Below are 18092 nucleotides of genomic sequence, written 5' to 3'. Positions count from 1 at the left end.
AGTAGCACTGCCTATTAGTTTATTTATTATCACAAGTAAGTTCATTAAGTTAAATAAAAGTAATAGAATATTACCATACAATCCACTGCTTATTAATTTGCATTATCGATTGGGATTACAATGATGACCTCCATTTTGTACGATTTTTCCAGAGTGTGCCCCCGTGTCTATTTCCGTAGTGGGCCTGTCCCACCGCGGTGGTTCGGAGATGGCAATGGACCCCTGTCCCCGGTGGGTCGGTGGGTGGCTGGGTGGTTGGGTGGTTGGACTGGTGAGGCAGCACCGCAAAGTGGAATGAAGCGTATGCGTGTGTAATTAAGTGCGCAAAAAGACGCAGGAGGCTGCCGAGGCAGTGGGCGGTGGGCGTGTCCGTATATCTGTATTTATGGGACACACTTACATATGTATGCAAATAGGAAAACCATGTTGTTGTTGCTGTACTCCTTGAAGGTTGTCGGTGGTGGCTGTGTCGGTGGGTGGTGGGGTGATAAAAATGTTGATGTAAATTGCAAAAAGCAGTTTTTATGTCCCATTGCCACATTTTCAGAGAGGGGCGGGGTAAAAAGCTGAAAGCCTGTGAAGTGGTGCAAAATATTATAAATATTTGGGGGTGGGGACTGTCGGGTGGTGGGTGGAATGGGGGGGTGGTTGTTTGTCCTACTTGCTTTGATGTACCACTGTTTGCTTTAGTTTCGCTGTCTTTCAATATCCCATTTTTTACATTTTCTAGTCTATAATTGGCACTCGCGCTTTTATGAGGGGGTGCCAGTTTTGCAAGGTTGCATTACAAATATATAAGTTTAAAACCATATTTAAGAAATGACGGCCAGAAAGTTTTTTGCACAGAAGTTTTTTAAATGGAAACCCCATCGGGAATAGTGTTTTATAAATCCAATATTGTTTTGTCCATTTTTTCACACATTTTGGTATAAATTCTGATTAATTTTTATGTTTATTTGTAATTAATTTAGACAAACAATGCAGTGTTTCAAACAATTATGGACCTCCGACTTCTTTATTTATACATTGTGTTTTAAGACAAAAAATATTAACAAAGTTTGAAAATATATGTATTAACCATTATTTTTATTAACCGAATTTTTAGACAGGTTTAATTGTTTAAACATCTGAACTATTTATTTTTTTATCCTAATTCAAACGCAATTTACCCTTGCAAAAGCTGCCAACACTTTTCCGTAGTGTTGACTAAATGGCAGTAGGCAGTGCGATTATCTTGGCTGACAGCATAAATGACAGGGAAGAAAATTGTTTTTTCACCTTAGAAATAGTCCCCGAATAATCAGAGCAAAACTTTCACCGTTTTTCTAAGCGAGTTCAACGGGTATTCGGTGGACAATTGGTGCACAAAGGTGATAACAATTCATAAGTCCTGAACAGTAAGATAAATTGGCAGAATGGTGAGTACATTACACGATTTTCGAGGAACCCTCTAGAAAAGCATATTCGGCAGGCCCATCACAAGTCCCTTTCCGTGAAACTGAAGCTCCCGAATCGCGTCCAGCCTGAGTTTATTCCTCAACCCGGAAGAGAAGGCCAGTATACCAATAAGATGCACTTCCTTAAGAGGCATTTACTGGACGAGGTCAGCAAGAAGAAGTTTGCACTGGACTTTTTGGAACCAGTGGACACGGAGGCTCTGAAGGTGCCCACGTACTACACGGTTATTGATCGCCCCATGGATTTGGGAACCATCCTGAAAAGGGTGCAGAACAATTACTACAAGTCCGTAGATGGGGTCATCGCAGATTTCCGCCTTATCATCCGCAACTGCTTCAAGTTCAACCAACCGGGCGACGTGGTTTTTCGCAAGGGTCAGATGCTGGAGAAGTTCTTTATGAAGAAGGTCAAGGCCATTCCCCAGGGTCCGGAGATGCCCTGCAACAAGGATCCCTTGGCGGGGGGCCGATCCAGAGGTAATACCAAAATGTTGGCCAATACCGCCCAAACGGAGCGCATGTGCCGTGATCAATTGAAAAAGTTGCAGCATTTCACCAATCAAGCGGATGCCACGGCCCGTAACTTCTTCACTGGCAAGTGGGATTCGTTGCTCAAGAAGCTGGACAAGCACTACTTCAAGTCCTTCGGTGAGTTTCGCTCACATGTGGATGGCATCTTCCAGAAGTACCATGATCCGGCCAAGGCTATCTTCGAAAAAGCCTTTCTTAAGCCAGAACCCTGGACCGCTGCCATGATTTCAGGTCCCAATATGTTGGGCAGTGCTGTGTTGGCTGATGCTGATCTAAATGAGCTACTGCAAGCCGCTAAACTGGCTGAGGATGCCTTGGGGCAGTCCCTCCAGATGCAGGGTTCCTGGGAAGGATCGAGGACCAGGAATGTGGTGGAGGCCCTATGTGCCAGTGTAAGCAAGGTGAAACTAAAACTGGAGGCATCCAGACCAAACCCTCTAGAGGAATCATCAGGCAATCAACAAGGGCTGAGCCCCAGTCAGAAGGATGAACTAGTCCCAAGAGAACTCAAGCCAGCTCGGGACCTGCTCAACAGCAGCGAAGTGGACACTTTCATGGCAGTGAGCTTCGAGTCCTCGGATGAAGAGTGTAACGAAGCCCCAACAGAATTGGACTATGAGACTGCAGTAACTACCATCCAAAAACTATTCGCAAAACTTCCATCCTCAGAAATGAGGGAGATTATCCACTTGATCCAACAAATCGAAGGAATATCCGATGAGGGAGCCGCCGATTTCGGCTTAGATATGTCGGGCTTCGCACCGGGCACTTTGTACCTGGTGAAACAAATCGTGGCCAAGGCGGTGAGGGTCAATAGTAAGCTGAATCTCAAGGACATGCCGTCTTCGGAAAAGGATTGCCTGGAGCGCTCGCTGCAAAATCAGCTTGTGGATATTACCCGGGTGCTGAACAAAAATCGGCGCCGAAATTCCAGTTCTTTGCTTAACCTCAGGGCCAAACAAAATTACAACGTCGTTCGAAAGGGATCAAGTTGCTCTCTGGCCGCCAAAATGAAGACACCACCGGGAAAACTTGGTGCTAGAAATCCTGGTGCTGGAAAACCTGCTGCTGGAAAACCTGGTGCTGGAAAACCTGGTGCTGGAAAACCAGGTGCTGGAAAACCAGGTGGTGGAAAGTTCGGAATGGGTAATGGAGTGGGTGTCGGTGAGAGTCGCAATCTAAGTGACACCAGCGATGACTCCGCTCCACCTAGTCCGCAGCGGAACATCCAGAAGCGGAGGACTCCCCCGCCGAATATGTCCTTTGGCTCGTCTATGTCCTTGGTTAGTAACGACCTGCGGATGAGCAGCAGCAACATTTCCCAGCAGGGATCCGTGTTGAGCAGCAGCTCCAGTCCCAGCTCGAACTCCGGTTCAGGTTCTAGCTCCGGTTCCGGTTCGGGCAGCAGCTCCAGTTCCAGCAGCGATTCCTCGGAATCTGAGGACGAAGGACATGCTGTTACCAGACGCGTATCGGCTCTGTTCTAACTCTTTCACAATATGTAAAACACTGCTTGCATTTTTCCAATAAAGAGCCAAGAAAGATTGTGAAAATACATGCTATAATTTATTTCTGGGTGCACATGTGTACAACTTTCGAACAAGGTATATAAATTTAATTATCAGCTATGAAAAACACATTTCATGCAACTTCAAAAACATATCCCAAGTAAAAATCAATTTGGTTTTAATGAAAGCGCTCATTCTAAAAAACTATCTTTGAAGAAGTCATTGACACATACCAACAAAAATAACAAACGGATGGGAAAGGAAAATTGTGATCGGAGATCAGTAGGATCTCCGATCTCGGCTGTCTTTGCAACGATCACGTAGCCGGCAAAATTTTCACGAAAAATTATGCAAATTTTCCAACTTTCTCACGATCGCAGCCAAAAAGGAGCGAGGAAGGATGCTCGCAGTACCTGACACCCAGCAGTCAAATTAAAGCGGAGATCACGCAGATCTCGCATCTCGCGGCGGAAGGAGTTTTCCACAGGCAGGGAAATTTGCATAAGATTTTCACTTGGCGAATAAAGGGTGAGGATGCACTCTCATTTGCATAAGAGGCCCCGACTTGCGAAACTGCCAAAAGGACCAAACGAAAGTGAAAATGGGAATGAAAAGGGAAAAAGGAAAATGCCACAGACAGGGGTTAATTACGGGCACAGTGGACGGCGCCTCGTTCACAGCATGCCGACACGCTCGCACACCTGAGTCCTTCGTCCTGAGTCCCAGGTCCTTCGCAGAGTTCAGTAGGGGGTTGAAGAGGGACGGCACTAGCGTCGCTCATTTGCATAAGGTCCACATGAGATATGCATGCAATTTACTTGCCCAAAAATTATGTAAATCACTCGTGCAAAAAGGAGACTTTCTCACGCTCCTCGCTCAACTCCTTCGGCGATGTCCTGGATTTGGAGGCATCGAGGTCATAAGTGATCAACGATTTCGGGGTGCGGTGTTTGGGTTTCCGCACACCGGGCAACAAATCAATTTTGATCGATTTTAATTTAGCCTTCGATTGATTTGGTCATTTGCATATTCAAGGGATCCCTGCTTTCGTGCTGATTATTATGCAAATTCTAAATCCAAGAGTTCCTCGACCTAGGATATAAGAAACTAATGGACATTCTTAGAGACGGGTTAGAATACCTTTTTGCCAGAGATTTGATTTATGCGAATTTTTTAAGTAAGCCCTTTTCTTCTTGTCTAAGATTCAATGAAAGTTATTTAAGGGAAATTCTACTCAGGCGTAGACGCTTTTTTGGTTAAATATATCAAATTCAAACTTTTAAGGGATTTTTTACATACTTTTTAGGCGGAATTCTTCAGTAAAATGTATTTAGGTGCCTATTTTTATAATTTGAAAAACCTTTGAGTTAATTGGAAAATCATATGCCAACTTCTCTCTTGTTTTAGTATGATTTTGGCAGCAATTCGCACATGATTCGCTGTTTGAAAATCCCCTTCCTAGCCAAATCACCACCACCCTGCGCACACAACCCCTAAAACCCTTGCAAACTTGCGAAATCGCCACTGCCATTCGCCAAAAATCCAATCGAAGAGTCATCGCATGTTTGCGAAAATTGCAAGGAGCAGCCAATGCGATTCGTTTCCACTCCCCTTTTCCAGGAGCAACCACCGGAGCCAGAGGGAATTTTCCCGCTGCCCCCCGGAAGCAGGATATGAACTTTGATGTTGCCACTACACTACCAAAGGCGAACCATAAAAAAATCCGCAAAACGAGGGTTGTCTCTCGTAAAGTACTTATCGAAAACACCCCAAAACACCCTCCCTCCGGAGCGCACGAACGCACACACTCGCAGTGTGCATTATTAAAAGTGGATTGTGCGTGTGCGAGTGTATCTTGTATCTGGCAATTTTGCAGCAACAACAGAGCGCGACGGGCCACATGCAAATTTTTTGTAGCATTCGCCCAGGGGTTGAAAATTAAATGAACGAGCGAGCAAAAGGAAAAAACCGGAAAATAAAGCCAAAGCTGCAGCAGACGTCGCCCAGACGTGGAAACCTTACTATATTATATATATATTTATATCACCAACCCCCCAGATGGCCCTTCTGCCATTCTTGCCGTTGTTGTTGTTTATGCTAAAAAGCGTTAAAAATGCGACAGGAGCTTCCACATTTCCTGCAATATTTTCCTGCTCTACTTTGGCTTTTCGCGTTGCGGTTTCCAAGGGGTGGCCATTTTTTCCCCCGAAATGAACTGTCTTGGCAATAGGCATTTCACCCAGTTCAAAATAATTGGGAATATTTTTTTTGAGCACATTCGGAGGGCAAAATTCATTTTATACGCAGACTACTTTGCATTTTTCACATAGATACCAATTTTGATGTTTCTAATATTAATACGATACTCGAAAAGAGTGCTGAAATAAACCAATGGTATTTCAAAATAATTACTGCAGTTACTTCCTACAGTTTTTTTTTTTAATTTATTCATATTTTGTGGGAATAGTTTTATTATTTTATAAATTATTAATCACATTTTTAAAATACATTTTTATTAATGTTAAGTTACTTTGTGTTATTCAATATTTAGAAGTCTACACTGGTCGGCATATGTATTTTGACAAAATAAAAGTTAAGTATACTCATAACTTGAATTTACTTCTTGTAAACTATAGGCATCAATGGAAAGGTAATTTCAATGCCGTTTGAATGATACAATACATTTCTTTACCCATTCAGTACTTATTGAAAAGGACAAATTTGTGTAAATCAACTTTTAAATTTTTTTTTCAAACTTTTTTCCTCGACTTGAAAACTTAAACTTTTTGATGCAAAAAGTTTCTTCAAACAAAAATATTAGTAACTGCAAAAAGAATTTTTCAAAAATCATTTTCTTTATATTTTTTATGATTTTTTGAAGGTGACAATGTCGGAAAAAATTTGTATGAAAAAGAGAAAAATATGGCTCAAATGCCTGTTTTTAAGCATTTTCAAAAATTCATAAAACATATAAGAAAAATGATTTTTGAAAAATTCTTTTTGCAGTTACTATTGTTTTTGTTTGAAGAAACTTTTTGCATCAAAAAATTTAAGTTTTCAAGACGAAGAAAAAAGTTTTTAAAAAAAATTTAAAAGTTGATTTACACAAATTTGTCCTTTTCAATAAGTACTGAATGGGTAAAGAAATGTATTGTATCATTCAAACGGCATTGAAATTACCTTTCCATTGATGCCTATAGTTTACAAGAAGTAAATTCAAGTTATGAGTATACTTAACTTTTATTTTGTCAAAATACATATGCCGACCACTGTATACATATACTTATTACAATAAAGATCAGAACACCAGTCGTGTCAACTATAAATAATATAATGTGTTTTGTCATGTTTCAATTTCTGTTCTACAATGCAAAATTTGAATTATACATATTTTATACGATTAATGTGTTCATTTTAAAATTACTCCATAATTAATACTTTCATATATGTATTTATCAAATATAACTACAAAGATCCGAGCACCAGCTTTATCAGTTATAAATAATATAATATGTTTTGTCATATTACAATTTTTGCTATACAATGCAAAATTGTAATTAAAGCCACAGCAGCTATAGCTGCAATAGGAAACTGGGTTATAGGTAATTTTCAATTGCCTATTAACCTGAGAAAAAATAAATAATTGATTCATAATTTATAGGATTAACTCGCTCATCATTAAATTTACTCCATAAATTATACTTCATTGTCTTGATAATAATCACATTTTCTTTCAGTGCTCGATCATTATCTAGGAAACGTGAAAATGTTCAGACGTTGGAGACCAGACAGACTTTTCTTATCGCACTCGGATCTGCAACTGTCGCTTTTCATATGGAAACCCGCGGAGAAACAAGAGAAGAAGACAGGGAAAACGTGATGTCTGTAAACACCCAGGACAAACATTCGCTGCTATCATATTTGGCATAAATTACACGCCGTACGCCATTTCCAGCGACCCTTGGAAGTGCGGGTGTTTTGGGGAAGGGAAAGTATCCCTCGGATTCGTTTTCAGTTTTTTATGCGACATAAACAACGCTCCAGGAATGGGAATATGTTCGTAGGAGAATGCAGCGAAAATGAAAATAGATATACGCGCACTCGTCGCGCTTCACACGCGCAGGGATCGTTCCCTCTGTCGAAAAGGATCCAATTACAAAAGATGTCTGGGAACTTTGACTCAAACAAAGCAACATGCATTCGAAAACCTAAAAAAAAAACGAAAAATCAAACAAAAACTGTTTGAATTTGTCGCATTTCGAGGCCTTTGTTTCCAAAAAGGACAGCGTGTGTCAGTCGCTCGAATCGCTCGAGGCTATCGATCCTGGTTTCACTTTCGTCCGCAGATCCTTGACATTGTATTCAATACTGGTCCTTGGTCCTGACAAGCATGTGTCAGAGCGAGAAGCAGCATCGCTGACCATTGCCCTGACTTGTTGACCTCTGCGGGCAAATTAGCCACACTCAATAATGAGATACATTGCCCACAGCGATGATCAAAACTGATGAGAAATTGATGCGTATAGGGGTCTTTTCTTACGAAAAAGGAATAGATTTTATTTTGGAGGTGGTAAGGTGATATGTTTGATTTAAATGATGTTTTTATTTTATATTTCTTTTAAAAATCAATTCATTTATGTCCTGATTTTATCAAACTACTTCATAAAATACTAGGAACCAACAAAAAATGTTTTTGTAATATTTTCAATATTTGATTGGCAAATGTCCATACTTAAATAATTATAATTACTTATCTTATTATCAATTAAAGATTGTTATACTTTATGTGGGGTTTATAACACACAATTTATATAAGCATTTTATTGAACCAATTTTTAATCATAGGTGATTTTTAAAGCTATGTAAAGGGCATATACAACTTTACATTCCCCTGAAGGTTCGATGATCGCCGTGCTGTCGTGGCAATTATGCAATCCGAGGCGGCGTGGCCAGCATTTGAATTCCGAGTACCACGATCGTAGCCAAAATCGTGATGTGGCCCCAGTTTTGTTGGCGTAGGGCCGCCGATCCCAAAAACCAACGGAGAAGAAAACACGAAAACCACACGAGGCATGCAACAAATGCGTGAGTGTGCGTCGCTGTGTATCTGTGCATCCACAAGTTCGAGTATCTTGTGTTTTTACCAATTTCCCCTTCTTCTGGGAAAGCCAAGATGGCGACCTCGCTATCGCCCCCTCCCCGCCTCCCCCTGCTTTTCCTTGCTTACTTTGTTGTCGTTCTTCTTTGGCGTTTTGTTGACATTACCAAAAATGTTTTATCGCACTGCCGCTGCAGTTGCTGCCGTCTCTTTCTGCGCCGCCTCTACCCGTCTCCCTCCCCCGCATGCACATGTGCAGCGCATTTTCCCGAAAAATTAAATGCAACATTGCGTTGCCGCGACTCAATTGCGTGGTTAATGCTAATTATTTGTTATTCCACAGGCGAGAAGCGGCGGAAAATGCAGGAAAACGGGAAAAACAGAAGTGGAAAGCACACATATTTTTGGAAGACACGCACATGGGACGTGCAATTGCTGGCGATTTCCGGCCGCACAGCGCCGAAAAAATAATAAAACTGAAAATAGATGGAGCTGACTGTACCAGCGAGCACAGTTTAAATTGGCTATAATGACCTTCGGTGGTTAAACTAGTTTGTAGTTCGGAAACTATAATTGCAGGTCTCGGTAGAAATTATTTTGTGCCAATAAGAATGTTAAATGATTATTTCATTAAGTTGCATTTAAAAGATACCTCTCCTGCATGTCTCCTGTATCTTTTCATGTAAGGAATTTAAGAATAATTACATTATGAATTATTTTAACATGAGGCATATTGACATATCGCAGATCTCTTTATAAATGCAAATAAAACCACCAAGGGGTTAAACGATTGGCAATTGATCGACTCGAATTGTCATTGAAGACTGAGTGATATATGACTATTACAATAGAATGCCTCGAGTGTGTGTGGCACTTTGATTGTAATTAATGGACTGCAATATTTATCTAATAGCAGCGAGCAGAGAAGACACTTGGTCTGCGATCTCCTCAAGATCCCAAGATAATAATGGCCTGTCACTCAAAGGGCAACTGCAGCAGCCAGATCTTCGGAACCAGCAGCATCCCAATCCCAACAGTCGTCTTTGTTGGTGGCAGTGGACAATGGAGGACAATTTCTCGGCCACTTGTCAAAATAATTTGCGCCTGTCTTTGGGCCTCGAGATGCGGATACCTGCCGTGCAATTGTTGACTTAGTTGCACTCTGCGTACGTGAAATGTGTGAGAAATTCTTGGACAAACTGGGGAATACTGCAGCATCAATAGATCGGGAAAATACGGAAAGAGAAGGGGTAGACTAATATTGGCTGTACATGCGATTAATGCGATTATATGGCATATCCCCTTTGCGTTTTTCATTCTCCAGTTGCCCCACAGCGGCTGCGACAAGTGATGGCGCAGTAAGTTCCCTAAAAATTATCACCTGTGCACCCGACGAGGCAATAGTTCAATAACCCAACAAAGGGCCTCCAGAAGAATGACGAGAAATTATGGCAGTGCACAAAGAGCAGGGATCGTCCCGATCCTTGGGACGCAGTTCTATGGACCAAGGACTATGGGCGAAGGACAAACCAAAGCGAATGCCCAAATCGATTGCTGCTCCTGTTGCAAACAGAGGCGGGGGCCACATCCACATGCAACAGGATGCTCGCACACGCACAAATGCGGGATGAAATCCCCGAATCCCTGGGAAAAGTTAACTTTTTGATTCGATCGAGAGAATAAAGGGGCGCAGCCAGAGAATCACACACGGAAAAGTCACACGGCTGGAGGAAAAGAGGAAAAAGGGAACATGTTGCAAGTCAGGAGCGCAGTTGCAATCGCAGCTGATCGTGTGTTCAGCAGGTTGCGTCGATTGGGGAAAGGGCCTCGAGGATAATGATAGTGCTGAACAAAGGAATAAATTGGCTCTGCAATTCCCTGGGAATCTCGTTCTCATCCATTTAATTTAGGTAATTTCGAGTCTCGCGGGTTCACATCTTGACTAGATCGTTAGATCGGACAAAAATGTAGAAAGCGCCTACTTTTCGCCAAAGCTTCGGTTTGCAAAAGTCAGCACTATATTTTATAATATTCTACAAAGTTTGTTAAATATGTACATTGTTTATAAAAGCTAATTGGATTTGTTTATTCCACAAACTTAAATTAAAGCTTCTTAATCGTGATAAATTGTTCTGCAAAGCTTAGTTAATAATTTATTTAGAAAAGCGTATTTTTGCGGCTATTTTAGCGCTAAAAGCTAATAATAGCTTTATAGAGGTTGTCAAGGTTATATGAACATACATAGTAATGACGGTTTAATCTTTTAATTGGGGTACTGAGATGACAATTAAAAAACACACATTTAAATAAAGATAGTATGCTTGTTTTTTTAAAAAGATCATATTTTGCAATTTTATAGGGTTAACAGATCTATTTATCATATGCAGAAATATAACTCTTAGCTTACAATTTTATCTGTAAACTGATCCATTATCTTATGCAGAAATATAACTCTTAGCTTAAAACCTTGTACAGAACTTGATGTATTATTAAAATTGTATTATATTATTCAAAAACTGTACTTTTAGATTCAACATACATTCAGCAAAAAACAAAAAAAGCCAATGCCATGACGACACGAAGATCATCCATAAGTTTAGTATCTCCAGATCGTTCCAGAGAGCTTTTTCAGAGGTTTGTAAATTCTCCCGGTGGCGTTCTCGAGCCCCACTTTCCCCACACCTTTCTGGTTCTTGTCCCCACCAAAACCACGTGTCTGGCGGTTCTTTAATCACCTCGAATCAACAAGACACGACGCCAAAACAGCTTTTGACTTTTTGCGCAAAAATGGCGATATATGTTGTGCGAAAAATAAGCAAAAGCCCGTACTCACTCACACTGTCTCCGCCAAGCACACACACACGTGTGCAAAAAGCTTTCGTTTTGCTCTTTTTGTTGTGTGCAAAAATGCTCTCTGATTGGTCGGATTGCGAATTTTCGCGAGTCGCAAAAGCGAATAGAAAGCTTGCACATTCTCCCGACCGGGAGCCGAAGCCCGGGCTCGACTTCGGCCCCACTTCGGCTCCCCATCGGCTCCTAATCGGCTCCCCACCGAGAGAGGGAGTGAGAAAGTCGTCTGTTTACGCCAAATTGTTTTTGCCCGCCACTAGTTTTTTGCGTTGTTTTTCGCTTTTTGCCGGCATTTTGCTCTTGAATTTTTGTTTTCGCTGCGAAATTCAAGTTCAAGTTTAGGGACGTTGTTATTGTTACTCAACGCTGGCGTGCTTTCGCACGGGTGTGTTTGTAAGAGTATCTGTGTGATTGGGTTTTTGGTTGTGGTTCTGTTGACGCAACTTGTTGCTTTTACGTCTGGGTGAAATTTCGGGAGCTTAGTTTTGGGTTTTACTGAAATTTGGCACTTTTTAGAATACTTTCTGTGACTTTGTATCTATTAGATACTTTATAGTCCAGTGTCCACCAGATACTTTTCTGCATGGCCCATCTAAAACTTACTTATTTTACTACCCATCTACAAGATACTATTTGAAAAAATCAATCAGATTTCTTTTTCCCAATGTTTAAGTCCATATGTACTTATTTTTTTGTGTTCTATCGAATATCTATAACTGAATTTATTTTGTAGACAATCTTAACAGACATGTCAATCTTTCTTCTAAAATTATGTTGTTGTTACTTTAACACACATGTATGAATAAATGTATTCATGACACCATAAAAGTAACAAAAATTAGAACTTATTCGCACACTTTCGATACCCATCTAATTCTGCACTCATCGACTAGCAGGCTTTTCGGTGTAAATGTCATTGAGCGATCCGTCCTTCCGCGTATTCACGTAGCAGCTTTTTGACCCTGGCCCACCGAATTTGTTTTCGTGGTAAACAACAAAATCTGCTCGAGAACCAAAACCGTATATACACACACACATACGTGTAGATTACAACAATTTGCGCCGCATTTTGCTGTAAACAAAAATTGTGTAATAATCAAGAGTGACCCTGAAAAGTGCTTGAGAGATAAACAAGCTGCCAACTGGAGGCCTGAATTTTTTTTCGGTTGTTGTTTTTTTGATTCATGACTGTTGGTGTATTTGCAAATTCTTACGTGGGCCCAAGGGCCGACGATAATTCTATGCTCGACGAGAGAGCTTTCCCCCCACCCGATGCCCAACATTTTTTGATTCTTTCGCTAGTTTGGGAACTTTTTTGCTCAATTTGTGAGTCAGTGGCACTATGTACAGGCCGTGTTAGTGTGTGAGAGTATATAATGTACAGTGGTACATGTACGGTTGAAGCTTTTCTACACACGCCATTTTTCGGGGCTCTCTCTGCAGGCGAGAATCGGCGAAAGAATAAAAAAACAGAATCAGTCTGCCAAACAGTCCCCACTCAGAAATAGAGAAACCCAGTTCCACTTCCAGTCCCTTCGTAAAGGCCTGAACCCAAGGTCAGTGCTCGTAGCGCCGCTGAAGTTTGGCGGTCTGTCCAGAACTTACAGCGACACATGTAAATCGCCGCTGCCAACCCTGCCCCGCCCTTCGAGATACACGAACCAACAGATACAGCGATACCCGGAGATACACAGACCCATCCAAATGGCTGTGGATATGTAAACTTCCGAGAATCTGTTGTTTTGCCCTTTTTTATTTTTTTTTTTTTCGTAACTTTGCGGCATTTTGCCATCCGTAGGCAAAGAGTTCACTTCGATCCGCGCCAGAAAACCAAAGAAAACCCAGTGACAAATAGACAAAATAGAACATAAATCAACCCCAATACAATGCCGATTAAAATGTTGGCGGTCTTAAGCACAGTGAAAACGTGGCTAAACTACTTGCGAAAATGTGAATCGAATTATGGTTAGAATCGAAGCTCTGATCAGCCAAGAGGTACATTTGTAAAACGTGTTCTAAGCGCAAAGAACCCCGAAAATCGTCCCCCGATCTTGCGGATACTATATACGGAAACGACGAAACACAACGGAAAAACAAGGTACGTACTCTCTGGAGGGCGGTTTCACCCCCACCTCCCCAGACATGTGACCGTGGCCGTATAAATTCTAACAAAAATTCACAACGCTCGACTTGAAATTTCCCTCAAATTGCTAAAAATAAAATAAAATACGAATGTGTGTGCGCGTGAGTAGCGAGTTTTTGGTGAAAACATCGTGGAAAATGCACCCCATGCGCCGCTCTAAAAATGCTAGCCTGTACTTATCGGGGGCGTGGTCGTCGGCTTTTCATTTCCCGAATTTCCACATGTGCATTGAGCGGCAAACTGCAACTGCAACCGCCACACTCGAGTGGCGCTGGCGGCACAAATGGCATGGCCCTTGGCTCGCTATTTATAGCCAAGGCAGCGCATTCGTATCTGCGCGCTACATGGATAGCATATGTACGTCGTATCTATATCTATAGCCGGATCTGCAACGACTTCGGCAGACTTACATATGTACATGGGCGACTGTCAACCAAGGGTACGAGTTTCAGATACAAACGATCATTGCAAACATCAGTTTTATATCTGTCGCCATACGCCCCACAGATATAAGTCTTCACTACACAGAAAAGAAATTAATTATTGGTTATCCATTTGTAAAATATTTACTTTGAATTAACCGATATGTCGGAACCAAATTAAAGCATTTAATCTGTCCCCTTCTACTACAATACATTTTATAGATTACCAAATTTTATATTCCTACTGTCCCTATCTACTTTTGTGATATTTTTGTACACAACTCTGTAGACTTTTCTCTCTCTGTAGAGATTGTATCTCTGTATCTGCGCCAGCGAAATCGCTTACAAAATGGCCGACCCATGCAAAGTTGCAGTTGCACTGGGAGCCCATTTCCCCTCCCCCTTTCTCCATTTCCCCCACACACTTTGCACACATGCACAGATGTATCTGTATCTTGTTTGTCTTCTCCCGCTCGTTCTCTCCCTCTCCCTCTGTTTCGCCTTCCTTCTGTTTGCTTTCGCCTAATTTTTCGTGCCTTTTTTACACAATTCTCGTTTAAATGTTGCCTTTTGCTTTGCTATCTGGCGGGTCTGTATCTGTATCTGTATCTGTGTTTGTGCTACGCTTTCGTATCTGTGAGTGCGTTGCAAAAGTGCAATGACCCATTCGTGGTCCGCCCCCGCTCCCCCTTGGCCACCCCACCAACGGACCCACCAACACCACCATCGCTTTTGGAAGTCGCGGTCTCTACGTGCCACTTTCCATAGTTGCAGCGAGTGACGCGCGCGATAAATTTCCAGCGTTTTCGATTCTCCGCTGCTTCGTATTTGTCTAATTTTCCCTCTCTCTTTCGTATATTTTCGTGGTCTTCTTGTTGCATTTTTTATTAATTTCCCCGGGCTGCAGTTTTTGTTTGTTTTACGATTGTTGCTCTACCCACTCACACAAATTTACACGGAAAACTGTGGAATGAAAATATTACAATATAAAAAGTTGAAATAGAACGTTAAGACAGAAAGCGACTTACGACTAAAATTCAAAATCCCGAGTTTATATTAAATGATTTATTAAAATGTATATCCTACAACAACATTTTTCTGAGTGTAGTGTGTATCTGCTAGATACATACATAGTATTCGTATTTTTGCCCTTCCGCCGCTTCAATTTTATGTAAACACTGAGAAGAAAGGGGAGAAATATCTCTGCATTTTCGCCTCCATTAGCACCCGAGTGTTAGCAACGATCTTTATGGCAGGTCCTGCCGATCCTGTCACTAAACTAAACTCAGCAGGCTGCCCATTGTCCATCATGGGCGGCGGCTCCTGTTTTCCTTTGAGCCACGCTAATTGCCTTTTGTGTTGGAGTGAATTTTCACGTGCCGCTGCTACTTCAAAGATTCCACAAGAGGCGACACTTAAGCAGCTCAGGATCCTCAAGAATCTGAGCAGCAAATCGCATACCACCTTTGAATACTGCCCAGGTAAAACAAAAAAAAAAATAGGGGCAAAGGGTTGCCTGGGAATTGCCGGAAAACTCATCCTCGTTTTGTTTTTTGCATTCATTTTTTATTTTGCATGACAAATGCAGCTATTAAGGTGGCCCAGACATTGATTGAAATCCAAGGAAAGACATTTCCTGGAAAATACTTTCAATTCCTCCTTTCGCATGCAAATATTTCAGACTATGTCGCTCAATGATAATACCCAGGGGCAAAGGGTTAAGGATCGTAAAACGACAGGCCACAGTTCCGCCGAACTATTTTGGCACATTTTTGCGAAAAGTCGTATAACCATAAAAACCCAGACGAAACCCTTTCGCAAGGATCATAAACGACGCGCAGCAGGTCAAAGGTTCCGCTCCTCGAGGTTTTATTGTCATGTGCTGACCAGAAACAAAGCGCTGATAATACTAATCGCGAAAATACGTGGGAGGGAAAACATTTGTCGTGCAGTTTGCAAACACAAATACGAAATGCAAATTCAGATTTGGACTAGGAAATTTGAGAGGTGATAAGAAACATTTTAGAACAATGCCATTTTGAGCACATGACTGCAAATTAGTGCTGCTTGAAGAACAAAGAATTAAGAAAGGCTCTAAACCTTCTTTGTATCACTTTTTTGCAAAGATCCATACATCTCCAACACGATTGCAGGCAGGTAGATTAAAGGATACCACCAGTTCATTAAGAGTCCTTCGCTTCATTGAGCGAATGCCTTGTGGTTGGATTATGTGCGGATTTCTCCCTGCTAATCCCCCATAATGAGCGGTGGCTTTGAGCCGGGAAAACGTCTTCATCTCCGGAATTAGCCACATCCTCAGACGTTAGTCAAAAAGTCAGCAAAGTCAACACTGACCAGAGGATAATCCATTTAAGGAAATTCTCAGTGATCGACACATGCGGAGAGCCAGGGAATTTTCTCGGACTGAATAAGCATCTATACATTTCCAATTAAATTTAATTATTTTTAAATTTAATAACGTTGTTAATTTAAATTTGGTTACTTATTTTTACAAAGTAAATGTTTTAAAAACTTGATTTTATATTTAATTTCGTTTACTTACTTTGTAATTAATTATGTGTGATATTCTAATAATTATCTGAATTAATTATCTTATTCTTTTTTAAAATGTTTCTTCTTCTTTATTCAAACATGTGTGAATAGTTCTTTATTTTTCATTGCAAAAGAAGACATTTTTCTAAAGGCGAGGGTATTCCAGCTTCTTGTGATTCTTGTTTTACACTTTCACTGGGACATTGACAGGCGCTGGGGGTAATGATGATAAGATTACAAGTGGGAAAAGGGGTCGGGGCTCGAACACATATTGTAGCAAAGAGTAAAGCCCCGGGCTCTCGTCCATAAATGCTCGAGTCCAGATTATGGAGCCCAAGTTGCGGCAACTTTTCCGCTTTTTTATGCCCGTGCTTACACTCATTTCTTGCACTATCAGCTTGGAGTCCAGTTCCGCGGGGGCGGGGGGAGGTGAATGCACTTGCGAACTAGTTTTGGGCTTTCGGGGGAAGATAGTGCTGGCCGATCTCGCGAGCCTGCCAAAAAATGCAGTTGAAAATACGAGCGAACAGAAAACGGCTCCGTGAAATGCGGTTGACCTTAATTTCCAAACATGATTAATGGGTTTGGCAATCCGAAGTGGAGACGTAGGGGTTCGCAGGGGCTGATACACAGAGGAAACGACGGAAAAACTAATGATGAACAATTAAAAAATGTAAGTCGAGCTGTGGAGAGAAAAGTGTGGAGTACAGCTGCTTCAGATGACCATTGCAAATAGGGAAGAGTTCTGCTTACAACCGAGATTTGCAGGGTATCTGTTGAAAATCCTAAATATTTTGTACTAATTTTTGGAACCGGGTTAGCTCGTTCTTTTTTAACTCTTTCCTTAAAAATACATTGTATGACATGACAATGCGAATTCTTGAGAGACAAGACAATTTAAATGTAAGACCTATTTAACAGAATTTGGTTAAATATGTAAGGATTAGTAGTTTCTTCTATTCTCAGCACTCTGAATTCCTCTTTTTCCTATATTGTAACCCTGTAGGACTGTTAATTTAAATTAAAAACTAGAATCCCTAAGACATTTAACAGGTGCCTTGTATAAATTACAGGATAATACGAATTTCCAAATTGGCCGTACGCTGTTTGTTACCCTTCGAAATCTTAACCCCTTGCGACCGTTATTTAGCAATTTGCATAAAAAATCAAGAAATCGAAGGGTTATCGTCCGAAGGGTCGAAGGTCGAGTCATATGCAAATTTATCGCATTGCATGCCGAGAATGCATTCAATTATGCATTGATTGCCGAAGGTCGGTACTTTATCTGTACTTTTATATCCGAATTTGCATAACTAAGAAGATGTAGAAGGAAAACGGCGAAAAAGAGAGTAGCGCGGAGAATTGAAAATATTGGAAAAGGCAGGCGATAAAGTATCAAAAAGACGGTTCAAAATGGCGACCAATGCGGGAAGGGGAAAGGGAGAGGAAAGGGTGCCGCATAAAATAGTAAAGATCGAAAGACTCGAGACCAGTTTTCCACGCAACCGACAACCTGCTTAAATTCGGGTA

General features: G+C 41.3%; 1 protein-coding gene across 1 annotated transcript; it reads left to right on the top strand.

Annotated features, from left to right (window-relative positions):
* The first annotated feature begins 1217 nt into the window (after nt 1-1217).
* On the top strand, nt 1218-3514 carry LOC119550583. The gene is made up of 2 exons (XM_037859377.1): nt 1218-1418; nt 1472-3514. Exons 1-2 carry the CDS (start codon nt 1416-1418, stop codon nt 3473-3475), a joined length of 2007 nt encoding a protein of 668 aa, XP_037715305.1. The 5' UTR covers nt 1218-1415; the 3' UTR covers nt 3476-3514.
* The last annotated feature ends 14578 nt before the right edge of the window (nt 3515-18092 follow it).

This window comes from Drosophila subpulchrella, chromosome 2R, assembly GCF_014743375.2.
Source record: "Drosophila subpulchrella strain 33 F10 #4 breed RU33 chromosome 2R, RU_Dsub_v1.1 Primary Assembly, whole genome shotgun sequence".
NCBI classification, from domain to species: domain Eukaryota; kingdom Metazoa; phylum Arthropoda; class Insecta; order Diptera; family Drosophilidae; genus Drosophila; species Drosophila subpulchrella.
This window is presented reverse-complemented; position numbering and strand designations above follow the sequence as displayed.